The 12,457-nt window shown below is 39.2% G+C and overlaps 1 protein-coding gene across 2 annotated transcripts in view; it reads right to left on the reverse strand.

The window, feature by feature from the left end:
- Window positions 1–12,457, reverse strand: part of LOC138738985 (glypican-6-like) — a 699,276-nt gene that overhangs the window by 219,397 nt on the left and 467,422 nt on the right. For both annotated transcript variants that reach the window (XM_069890288.1, XM_069890289.1), the window contains one exon: window positions 7,491–7,882. In XM_069890288.1, the coding sequence (XP_069746389.1) occupies window positions 7,491–7,882 (392 nt within the window). The remainder of the gene's footprint in view (window positions 1–7,490; window positions 7,883–12,457) is intronic.

Raw genomic sequence — 12,457 nt, forward strand, 5'->3', positions numbered from 1 at the left:
TTTACCTGTTTTAGACGAGGAAGAGGTTAAAGAATTGGAAGTTCCCTAATCCTAACTATTCACGGATTTTGAGATTAAAGAAGCTATATAGGAGATACCAAATGGAAAGTCACCAGGAGATGATGGTCTTTCAGTTGAATTTTATGAAGTATTTTATGAAGATTTAACTTCTGTATTTGATGTTTTGCAGCAAGTAACTGAAGAGCAGTCATTACCTGAACCTTGTTCGAGCTCTATAATTACTGTAATTCTTAAGAAAGATGGAGATCCATTGAAAGTATCTTTGTATAGACCTATTTCTTTATTAAATGTTGATTATAAAATTATAGCGAAAGTGTTAGCGAATAGACTTGCCAAATATTTGCCCCAGTTGATACATATAGATCAAACAGGTTTTATTAAAAATAGAAATGACTCTGACAATATTCTTAGATTGATAACGTTAGTTAATGCACTTAGACAGTCAATTCAACCATGGTAGGGTTGCATTGGATGCGGAAATAGCCTTTGATCGGGTTGAGTGGAATTTTTAATGTAAGGTGTTAGAGAAGTTTAACTTTGGCCCTTATTTTTATTGGCTGGGTTAAGGCTTTATATATAAACCCAATTGCCAGGGTGGTGACAAATGGCCAAATTTCTTCACCATTCAAATTAATGTGATCGACCCGACAAGGTTGTCTATTGTCACCAGTCTTGTTTTCATTGGCTATTGAACCGTTAGATCAGACAATATGACAGAATGATAAGATTAAAGGAATGAAAATTGCAGAAGATTAATATAAAATTAATTTATTCGCAGATGATGTGTTGGTATATTTGACAGAACTGGAACAGTCTTTGAGACATTTACAAGATTGTTTGTTACAGTTTGGGGAATTGTCTGGATATAAAGTAAACTGGGATAAGAGTGAAATATTGCCAGTTGGGGATGGAGATTATTCAGAGTATAAAAGTATTATAAAATTAAAGTGGTCCGATAGGATTAAATACTTAGGAGTGGTAGTAAGTGCAGATTATCAGTCTTTATATAAATTAAATTATGTCTCTTTATTAAAAAAGATTAAAATGGTCTTGATCAAATGGAAAGAATTACCGTTGACATTAATTAGTCAAGTAAATTGTATTAAAATTAATATTTTTCCTCAAATTCAATATTTATTTGCGTCTAAACCATGTTTATTTTCAAAGGGTTTTTTTCAGGATTTGAATAGAGGAGTGCGGGAGTTTTTATGGAAAGAGAAGCTAGCTCCCGTAGCTCTATTTAAACGTATAACCATATAACCACTTACAGCACAGAACAGGCCAGTTCGGCCCTACTAGTCCATGCTGTAACAAATCCCCACCCTCCTAGTCCCACTGACCAGCACCCGGTCCATACCAATCCAGTCCTCTCCTCTCCATGTAACTATCCAGTCTTTCCTTAAATGTAACCAATGATCCCACCTCAACCACGTCTGCCGGAAGCTCATTCCACATCCCTACCACCCTTTGTGTAAAAAAAATTCCACTCATGTTCCACTTATAATTTTCCCCCTTCAATCTTAAACCATGCCCTCTAGTTTGAATCTCCCCCACATTTACTCTGTCCCTTTTAAAATCTTAAACACCTTTATCAAGTCCCCCTTCAATCTTCTATGCTCCAGAGAAAAAAGCCCTAGTCTGCACAACCTTTCCGTGTAACTCAAACCTTGAAATCCTGTCAAAATTCTTGTGAACCTTCTCTGCACTCTCTCTATTTTGTTTACATCTTTCCTATAATTTGGTGAACAAAACTGTACACAGTACTCCAAATTTGGACTCACCAATGCCTTGTACAATTTCATCATAACCTCCCTACTCTTGAATTCAATACTCCGATTTATGAAGGCCAACATTCCAAATGCCTTCTTCACCACACCATTTACCTGAGTATCAGCCTTGAGGGTACTATTTACCATATCTCCTAAATCCCTTTGTTGCTCTGCACATTTAATGCATATGACCTATTTAGATTTGCCTTTTCAAAATATAACACCTCACACTTATCTGTATTAAATTCCATCAGCCATTTCTCAGCCCACACCTCCAGCCTTCCTAAATCACTTTTTAATCTACGGTAATCTTCCTCACTGTCCACAACACCACCAATCTTTGTATCATCCGCAAACTTGCTTATCCAATTCTCCACCCCTACTTCCAGGTCGTTAATATATATAACGAACAATAGTGGACCCAGGACCGATCCCTGAGGAACTCCACTAGTCAACGGCCTCCAATTGGACAAACAATTTTCTACCACTACTCTCTGACACCTCCCATCCAACCATTGCTGAATCCATTTCACTACCTCCTTATTTATACCTAATGCCTCCACCTTTTTTCCTAGCTTCCTGTGGGGAACTTTGTCAAAAGCTTTACTAAAGTCTAAATAGACAACATCCACAGCTTTCCCTTCATCAACCTTTTTTGTAAACCCCTCGAAAAACTCAATCAGGTTTGTCAAGCATGATCTACCCCTGACAAAACCATGCTGATTACTCCCTATCAATCCCTGTACCTCCAAATATTTGTAAATATCATCCCTCAGAACTCTTTCCATCAACTTGCCCACCACAGACGTCAGACTCACGGGCCTATAATTCCCAGGTTTACATTTGGACCCTTTCTTAAACACCGGAACCACATGCGCCACCCTCCAATCCTTTGGCAGTACCCCCGTGGCCAGTGACATCCTAAATATCTCTGTTAATGGCCCCACTATCTGTCCACAAGCCTCCCTGAGTGTCCTTCGGAATATTTTGTCTGGTCCCGGAGATTTATCCACCTTTATCTTTTTCAACACAGCCATCACTACCTCCTCGGTTATCCTGATATGCTTCATAACCTCCCCACTATTTTTCTTTACTTCAATATGCAGGTGGATTGCAGTTACCTCATTTTCAAAATTATTATGATGCAGCTCAGTTGAAATTTATTAATAGATTGATGGATATGGACCAACCTCTGAGTTGGGCAAAGGTGGAAATGGCTTGTATATCTGAAGTTGAGATGCACCAGTTTATATTTAAGTGGGATGTGAATTTGTTGTGGGGATGTAATATGCCGGTATTAAAACATTTGTTAAAGGTATGGATTAAAAGAAATAGAGCTTTAGGATCAAAGGGTAAATTACCAATTCAAACCCTATTATATCACAATTGGCTTATTCCTTTTTCAATGTTTAATAATCATTTGAAGAGATGGAATTTTAAGGGTATAAAGACAATTCAGGACTGTTTTGAAGAAGGTCAATTCCTTTCTTTTACTCAATTGTGGGAGAAAATTAATAGTTCAGAAAATTCTTTATTTGTGTATTATCAATTTAGAGCTTTAATAAAAGATAATTATGGTACAGAGATGAATCTATGCATGTTGATGAAATTTGAGTCTTTAATTTCTATATTCTTAATTTCAGATAAGTATCAACTGTTACAAGAAGCTATGGATAAGCCGGGTTGGGTGAGATCTAGGTTTAAATGGGAAAATGATTTAACATATTTTCTCGGAAGATAATTGGGAAGCTATGTATGATATGGAATAGTTAATTATAATTTCATACATCAGTTATATTTGACTCCTGAGAAATTGAAAAAGTATGGGTTTAGTAATTGGGATTCTTGTTTTAGATGTGGATTATGCATTAGAACCATTTTGCTAGCAGTTTTGTCCTGTGTTAAAGTACAACCATTTTGGGAAGGAATTGGGTTGATTTTGGAAAAATTATTTAAAATTAAGTTACCAGTAGACCCATCGATTTTTTTGTTGGGATATATGGTTTCTTTGAAAGGATTAGGGTTGGACAAATTTCAAATTGCTTTTGTACGTCTAGTGTTATCTGTGGCACGAAAGTGTGTAGCTAGTACTTCGAAAGATAATGTGGAAGTTAATATTATACGTTGGCATAATGAATTGAGAACCTGTATTATGGAAAAAATTGCATGTAATTTACATGATAATTATTCATTTTTTGTTCAAATGTGGTCTCTTATTTGGAGTTTATTAATTTAGAAATAATTTGAAATATTTTCTATACTTACATTGATAAGAACTGCAGAAAAAGGTGGACATATCACACCAGAGTGAAAGGACCGGTGACGACCCCTGCTGAGCCGCCAACTTTGCACATACCACCGAAAACCCGCTCAGGATCCAGTTGAAAAGACATTGATGGTCATTAGAACAGGACTTTGAATAGTTTGTGAAACATAAGTTAAATATCTATGTACAATCCTCCTCCTTCGGTAGAAAGAAACATGAGATGGTGGTAGATGTGCTGAATAGAGTTGGTAAGTGGGAACCAGGGTTGGGCTGATGGGATTCATACCCCAGTAAGGAGAGGATTAGAATTCATTGTCAAGGCCTCAGGGCCAGTAAAGTTCACCATTACCATTCCCGAGAGTTCTAAACCACAGGTGATACGGTTCGATGCTTGTAATTTAATAAAATGTGGAAGGATCAAGAGTCAGAGATGATATAGTGTTCAGGAGAAATATATGTGTCTTAATAGATACTGCCCCTATTGGAGTGATGTATGGTGGACTACCCAGAAAAATCTACTCAAAAGGGGTAAATGGGAAAAATTTGGAATGGGGACAAACATCAATGGAAAGGACCTGGTGGTATGTTTTAGAATAATCGTAGAAGGATCAAAGACTAATCCAACTGATATTACCTTTACAATAATGCCCAAGGTGAAATCCTACACTTCACCCAATGATCAGAAAATAGTACAGATAGAGAGGTAGAGGACATTAGACAGATGATTGAGATTGAGACAAGATATGGGGATACAAATGCCTGGGTAGAATAGGTAAAATATACGGTGAAGAGTTTAAACAAGAGCAATTGCTATGCATGCACTTCTGGACGTCCAATAGCATTGAGGTGGGGTAAAGACAGACAAGAAATTAGGTGCATGATGGCTTTGTATCAGGATAGAGAGGCTTGGGTAGCCAGTCCTGTAAATCTCTATCCTTGATGTTCCCTCCTTTGAAAAGGAAAGATGTCCGGATTCCACTGGCATTCTAGGCTGTGTCAGGGAATCACACAACCTGCATTTCAAGACAAGTAAGACCGTTCACAAAGGACCTAGGAAAGCTACAACTATGCACAAAGGTACAAGACATGACAGAAGAGAGGCGAAGGAACCACTCAGCCTTGAATGTACCTCGAGCGGATCTATGGTGATTCTGCGGAGGCAGAATCCTTGGACCAATTCTTCCTCCCAATTAGAAAAGCACCTGTGCAATCATTCAATTGGCCATACTCTTCACCTTGGCATTTGAATGGGGGAGGGCAATAGGGATAAAGAAAAGTAAGAAGGAGTTCCTTGGGACGTTTTTCAATAACCATATTTATATTGATTCAATTGGGGTGCCAAGGGGAGTACCTAATGAATTTTAGGCACGCAATCAGATAGCAGCAGGGTTTGATGTAATTTTATCAAAGATACATGGTAAAAAGAAAAAAGGATGGATTGTGAAAAATGGCTGGAGATGATTAAACTAGCACCATTCTGTGAAGGGTGATGGAATGCAAAATATGTAGATTAGAGCTTGAAAATAGTTAGCTCCCAGCTGATGGGCTCCTTTCTTATCAGAAGCCTCAAGGATAATGGAATCTGGTTTAAACTGGCAAGATGACCTTTGGTATCCAATAGTAACCAATGCACTTGCTTAATGAAGGCATGAATATTAACTTAGACACCCCCAATGATTAAACTGCCTGATTAACATAACATGCGATGTATGATGAGGGAGGGACTGTGTGGTATCTGCAGGGATGGAAGGGAAAAGGGGAAGGTTGTAAGGTATTGAAATTCCGATTAGAAGAGTCTAAAGGGAGGTGTGGTGATGTTGAGCGCGGGTCTGTACAAAAGAATGATGATTCTGGACCTCCAGTGTGTCTTGGGACTAAGAGACACCCAGCTCTGCAAACCCAAAATAAAAGCTGAACTTGTACTCCAAGTTTTTGTCTCCAGAGTAGTGATTGTGAACACTTTATACAATTTAAAAACAGGACATTTGTTTGGCTTCTGATGAGAAATAAAAATGGAATCAAAGTTAGGTGAACATTACGAGAAAAGACAAAATTCTGGCTTCTGTCTAGCAAGGGAACCACTATGTAGTGCGGAGGAGGAATCATTTTGTTTAATTAGAATCCAAGCTTATTTCCACATTAGGTTTATTAAATACTACTCTCTCTTTCAGGAGAGACTCAATTTTTATATTGTTGTCCTGAGTCTGTTGCACTTGCTGAGAAATAAATGTTCTTTGTCTTGTATGTGAATTTGTATGGAGCTGCCATCTAAGCTTTTTGACATAGTGGAACTATAGTGACTCTATCCACAAGGATGCTCTGAGACTGTTGAACATTGATTTCCATGATTGTGCAGCACTCTGGAATCAACCAGAGTGAAGGAGAGAAAGCAGTGAAAGATGGAAAAACAATAGGCTTGCCATTGTTTCAGTTTACATTTGCTGATCTTCAAGGAAATATTCATTTAACAAGGTCACTGTAGGAGGAATTTATTTACAAATATTGTACAAGGCCACTTATCCTAAAATGCGATGTTAAAAGGAAAAACCTGTAGTTTTATCATTCTGGTGGCCTTTCCCCTTTTCTAGTCTTGAAAGCCAAATTAATTCAAAATCCATTAGATTCTGCAGAATTCCTTTATGGGTTTAAATCTCTCTCTCTCTCATTCAACATCCCTCTTCACCCTCCAGTTAATGTTGACTGACAGTTACTTCAAAATACAGGAGGAAAGGAAACTGGAGCCCCTGGGGAAAACCCACGCAGACATTGGAAGAACACACAAACTCCTTACAGACAGCATGGGATTAGAACTCCGGTCCTGATCGCTCAGCCAACCGTGCCTTCCCAAATCCGTTAAAATCAGAAAGTATTGTTTACAAAACAACTGGATATTAGAAATTAAATATGAACCTTTGTGACAAAACAATCTTGATGAAAATTAAACTTTATATGCTAATTTAATTTTAATGCATGGTTCAATACTATCTGCCTCTATGTTAACATTTTAAATATTGATAATAAATGTCACACCATTATAGTGTAATATGTATTGATCTGTTACCTTAAGCATCATAATTTATCTTCCAGAAAGTATATCAGAACAGATTGAATGTATGAAATATCTGAAGTCGTGGATCGTAGGATATTTGGGTAGCATGGACTCGTGGGCCGGAAAGGCCTGTTACCATGATATATGTCATTAAAGATATTTGATGGACTGTGTTATAAATGTCAGACATTTTCAAATCCAGTGCTGAAAATTGCCAGTTTTTGCTTTTCTTTCATCTGTACTGAAATGTGCATTCTTATGTCCAGAAGTTCCATGTATACACTTTGAAATAACAACCTGACAGACTTGTAGCACTGGTTAATATGCACCTGAGACTGTTGCGAATGGTGTGTACAAATTATTAATTATGATGAATACATCTTACCTTTGATACTCTCTTGGCAACTTCTCTGCCAACCGTCAAACCCTGCACAAAGGTCCGAGCTGCAATAAAAGCTCTTGTCACCTGTATTTTTAGTTTTCGAGGCACATCTCCAAATGGCTTAAGCTGGTCAGTATATTTGCTGATGCATTCAAGGTAGTCTTCTGTAAAATGGTATTGGGGGTTTATCAGCTGAAGCATTCGCTCCAGCAAATGGGCCCAAAAGTCATTGAGCATTTCTTCCAGATTTACATTGCCACCTGTGTAATACCGTTTTAGTTCTGTGAAGAGATCTTGAAACACTTCAGAATTCTGCATGTATAATTGACCGTATGTCCTTATGAACATTTTGTTCAGTGACTTCTCTGAATTTTCCAAGAGTTCTCTGAAAAACTCTGTGAAAAAAATAGACAATAAAGAATGTTAATATTAAGAGTTATCAGTCTTAATCAACATCAATATTTGAAATAATGAAATATCAAAAATTTGAAATGCATGTTTGAATTTATCCAGGAAGCAAAACTGAAGTGTGTTTAATTTAATTTAAAATTATTATTCCATTCAAATTCCCTGCCACAAATGCACATTTTGTTTGTGGATGATAACAAACATTTTTAAAATACCTATGATGTGAATAAACAAGAGAGACTGATGATGTTGGAAAACTAGAAGCAACAAACAAAATACTGGAGGAACTCAGCAGCATCCAGGGAACGCAACAGGTGATCAATTTTTTGACCTCTAAAGTTCACATCAATTGCCTTTCCTGGATGCTGCTTGACCTGCTGAGTTCTTCCTGCATTTTATGTGTTGCTCATGATGTTTAATTCATGTGATGTGAAAGATATTGTGATTTTTTAAATTGTGTTTATTTAATTTGGACATACTGCACGGTAACAGGTCATTTCAGCCCTACAAGTCCGTGCCGTCCAATTCCACCCAATTATTCTACACAGAGGGTGGAAATTTGAGACCCTGGAGAAAACCCATGCAGACATGGAGAGAAAGTACAAATTGTTTACAGACAGCGTGGGATTTGAACCTGCTTGCTGGCGCTGTAAAGGCAATGCACTAACTGCTATGCCAACCTTGTTTCTCACCAGGAAACAGTGAAACATATGGTAGCTAATATTGATTCATGTGGTTCTCGTGTAATCAATTTCTACTTATCGATGAAAGACGATAAGAGTGTGTTCTGGTGGTCAGGACTCAATGTAAGTGGGAGATCTGTTTGTTCCACTTTGTCATTATGTATAAAGTAGCACAATGTTCCTCAGAGGTCAAGACAGCCAGGTTTGAATGCTGTTTGCACTGAATTTTCATGTTCTCTGTGACTATGTAGTTTTCTAGTTGTTTGGCCTGGAAGTCAGCCTGAAGAAAACTGAGGTCCTCCATCAGCCAGCTCCCCACCATGACTACTAGCCCCCCCACATCTCCATCGGGCACACAAAACTCAAAACGATCAACCAGTTTACCTATCTCGGCTGCACCATTTCATCAGATGCAAGGATCGACAATAAGATAGACAACAGACTCGCCAAAGCAAATAGCGCCTTTGGAAGACTACACAAAAGAGTCTGGAAAAACAACCAACTGAAAAACCTCACAAAGATAAGCGTATACAGAGCCATTGTCATACCCACACTCCTGTTCGGCTCCGAATCATGGGTCCTCTACCGGCATCACCTACGGCTCCTAGAACGCTTCCACCAGCGTTGTCTCCGCTCCATCCTCAACATCCATTGGAGCGCTTTCATCCCTAACGTCGAAGTACTCGAGATGGCAAAGGTCGACAGCATCGAGTCCACGCTGCTGAAGATCCAGCTGCGCTGGGTGGGTCACGTCTCCAGAATGGAGGACCATCGCCTTCCCAAGATCGTGTTATATGGCGAGCTCTCCACTGGCCACCGTGACAGAGGTGCACCAAAGAAAAGGTACAAGGACTGCCTAAAGAAATCTCTTGGTGCCTGCCACATTGACCACCGCTAGTGGGCTGATATCGCCTCAAACCGTGCATCTTGGCGCCTCACAGTTCGGCGGGCAGCAACCTCCTTTGAAGAAGACCGCAGAGCCCACCTCACTGACAAAAGGCAAAGGAGGAAAAACCCAACACCCAACCCCAACCAACCAATTTTCCCCTGCAGCCGCTGCAACCGTGTCTGCCTGTCCCGCATCAGACTTGTCAGCCACAAACGAGCCTGCAGCTGACGTTGGCTTTTACCCCCTCCATAAATCTTCGTCCGCGAAGCCAAGCCAAAGAAAGATATATATAAGGAGAGGATGTAGCCCATGAGAAAACATATCAAAGTGTGAGAGATGAGTAAAACTAATATGAAAATAAAAGATGAAGAAAGCATGAATAGGATAAGGATAGATAATAGATAATAGAATGTAGGAAGTAAAGTTAGTCTGAATAAGATAAGGGTCTTCTAGCCTTTTAGACAGAATCAGCAAGTTCAACATATGTAATTAGTAAGCCTTAGACAGAATTAGCAAGTTCTGCATATAAGAAGTTAGTAAGCCCTGAGGGTCGGGAAGGTGTGAATAAGGACAAAGGCAGGTTTGTGAATAAGGACAATAAGGACAATGACATGATGGGACACCTACAGGATACCCCCTGGTCCTCCAAGTTCACAGAAACAGCACATAGGCACACAGGATTGCCTAATGCCAAACTCATCCAGGAGGCAGAAGAATATAAGGGGGAGGGTACTTCTATACTGAAATACTGAAATAAACTGTATAAAAGTTGGGTGAACCCCAGTGTGTGTGTGTATTCCCAGAGTAAGGGGAAAGCACCCAACTTTGCATTGCTGTATAATAAATGTTCTTTGTTCTCAATTTTTGTCTCGAGCAATTTCTGTGAAGGTACTTCTGTTTCTCACAAAAGGCAGTCATACACAGCCTCTGAGGAGTCTGCTGAGACCAATGTAGGAACCATAGAATGTTTCCCTGTTGGGACAAGAGTGGGAGTGGACAGGACAGGAAGGGATGGTAAGGGTTCTATGGATTTGGAGGAGTTTGCAGCAATGGCATGTCCTTATCTGCAGACCTCTGGTGTACATAGTCCAGGCCTCAGAAACAAATAGGATCTCATTTGTCAGGTAGACCATGAATTTTGTACCTGCACTGAGTTAGTACATCTGGAGTCTGTTTATGGCTAATATTTGTTGCAGAAATCACATGACAATCCCTCACTCCGTGTTTCCTTGAGCACTGTCATACAAACAATGGAATGGTGATTGTGATTACTGGGGTCTAACACTGTCCTTTTTTGCTGATAATCACAGCCTGAATCAAACATTGCAAATCAATATATGAATTGGGAGCCAACAAACTATCTGCTGGGAAAACCCAGAGATTAAGCACCATCAATGAAAAAGAATGGTTGAAGCTTTGGACCGGACCTAACATCAAGACTTGGCAATTCTTTTTCTACTGCTTATGTGCTTTACCTGCTGAGTTTCCCCAGCAGATTGTTTATTGCTCCAGATTCCAGAATGTGCAGTCTTCCACATGATTTAAATTGAGAGCAATCGATACTCAAAAGATGCGTGCAAACATCCTTTCAAGATAGAGTTTAACTCTGCGCTGCACCCTTATTCTGTTAGTTGAAATGTAACAGATTTCTGAATCACTTGACATGATTTGTCTCATCTATGCCCAGTTGAAACCTGGATTCTTTGATTAATAGATGGAACTGTGATCCAAAATACTGTGATTGACCAAGTCCTTTCCCTGTTTCCACTAAGTATTCTACAAGTTCCTTTGCAATTATCCTGCAGAATGGCACTTCATCAAAGTATCTGAGTAATTTAATTATTTCCTGACTTGGTGTTCTTATATGCATATACATATGGAAAAAGTGCCAAAGGAAAAAGGCAGAAAAAGATCAGCAATGTTCTTAAATACATAGCTGAAATACAGTTCCCTTGATTCTTCTCAGAAAATGGCAATTTTTCTTCCGATATTAAAATTGCTCAAAAATATCTCTATGTAATGCACCTTTATTTTAACAAACATTCATCAGATTTTTTTAGACTATTAACTCATTTTCTGAAGGAGAACCTGAACTAATAATGTGAGGCGAGGTCACTATGGCTACAGCCAGGGTTCACACACACACACACACACACACACACACACACACACACACACACACACACACACACACACACACACACACACACACACACACACACCAGTAGAGTGTATTCAACACTGAGTTTATGAGTTTATTCAGTGGCAGCTCTGCCTTTTAGTCAGCTCGGCCACATCATCATCAGTGTGTGGCTTGAGTGAGCCAGCTGCCGATTTGTTACCTCAGATGCCCAGGGCCTGATTGGGTGCCCTGCAATCCACCAGTGGTGATTGGCCAGTTTCATCACTCTGCCGGCGGACTATGGAAACAGGTGCTTCAGCACGCACAATGCTTTGCTGGTCGCCACGTTCGACAGCCATTTCCTGTTTTGGCCCAAGGCAGAGGCCACTACAAATGTTTAATTTACCTAGAAATTTAATGTCTGGGATAGCCAATAAAAATAGCCAAAAACTGTCTTAAAGCCAATAACTTAACCTTACTTCTGATTCAGAACAGTGAATTGACTATTGATCTTCATCCCTCCCACAGACCTCATTTACTTCATCATGGAGTCAGCAAGACATACAGAACAAAACCAACCATGCTAACCCATTTACCAAAACATAGTCCATAGCCTTCTACACAGGTGATTCAGGTGCTTATTGAGATATTTCTGATATCCTGAAGTCCCTCTGACCTTCTTATTCCATACCCTAAAACTAATCCTTCCAGTTTTCAGTGTTGGCAGTTGGCTGGACATTAAGAAGTGAGAGCTGGTGAGACTCCAGACTCTCAACTGCTGAAGATGTTTGTGAGGTAATTTCTGCAGCTTAACAAATATTCAACAAAGCTTAGTGCATGTAAAAAAAAAACAAGAAACATTTATATT

Source organism: Narcine bancroftii, chromosome 7 (genome assembly GCF_036971445.1).
Source record: "Narcine bancroftii isolate sNarBan1 chromosome 7, sNarBan1.hap1, whole genome shotgun sequence".
In the NCBI taxonomy this organism is placed as follows: Eukaryota; Metazoa; Chordata; class Chondrichthyes; order Torpediniformes; family Narcinidae; genus Narcine; species Narcine bancroftii.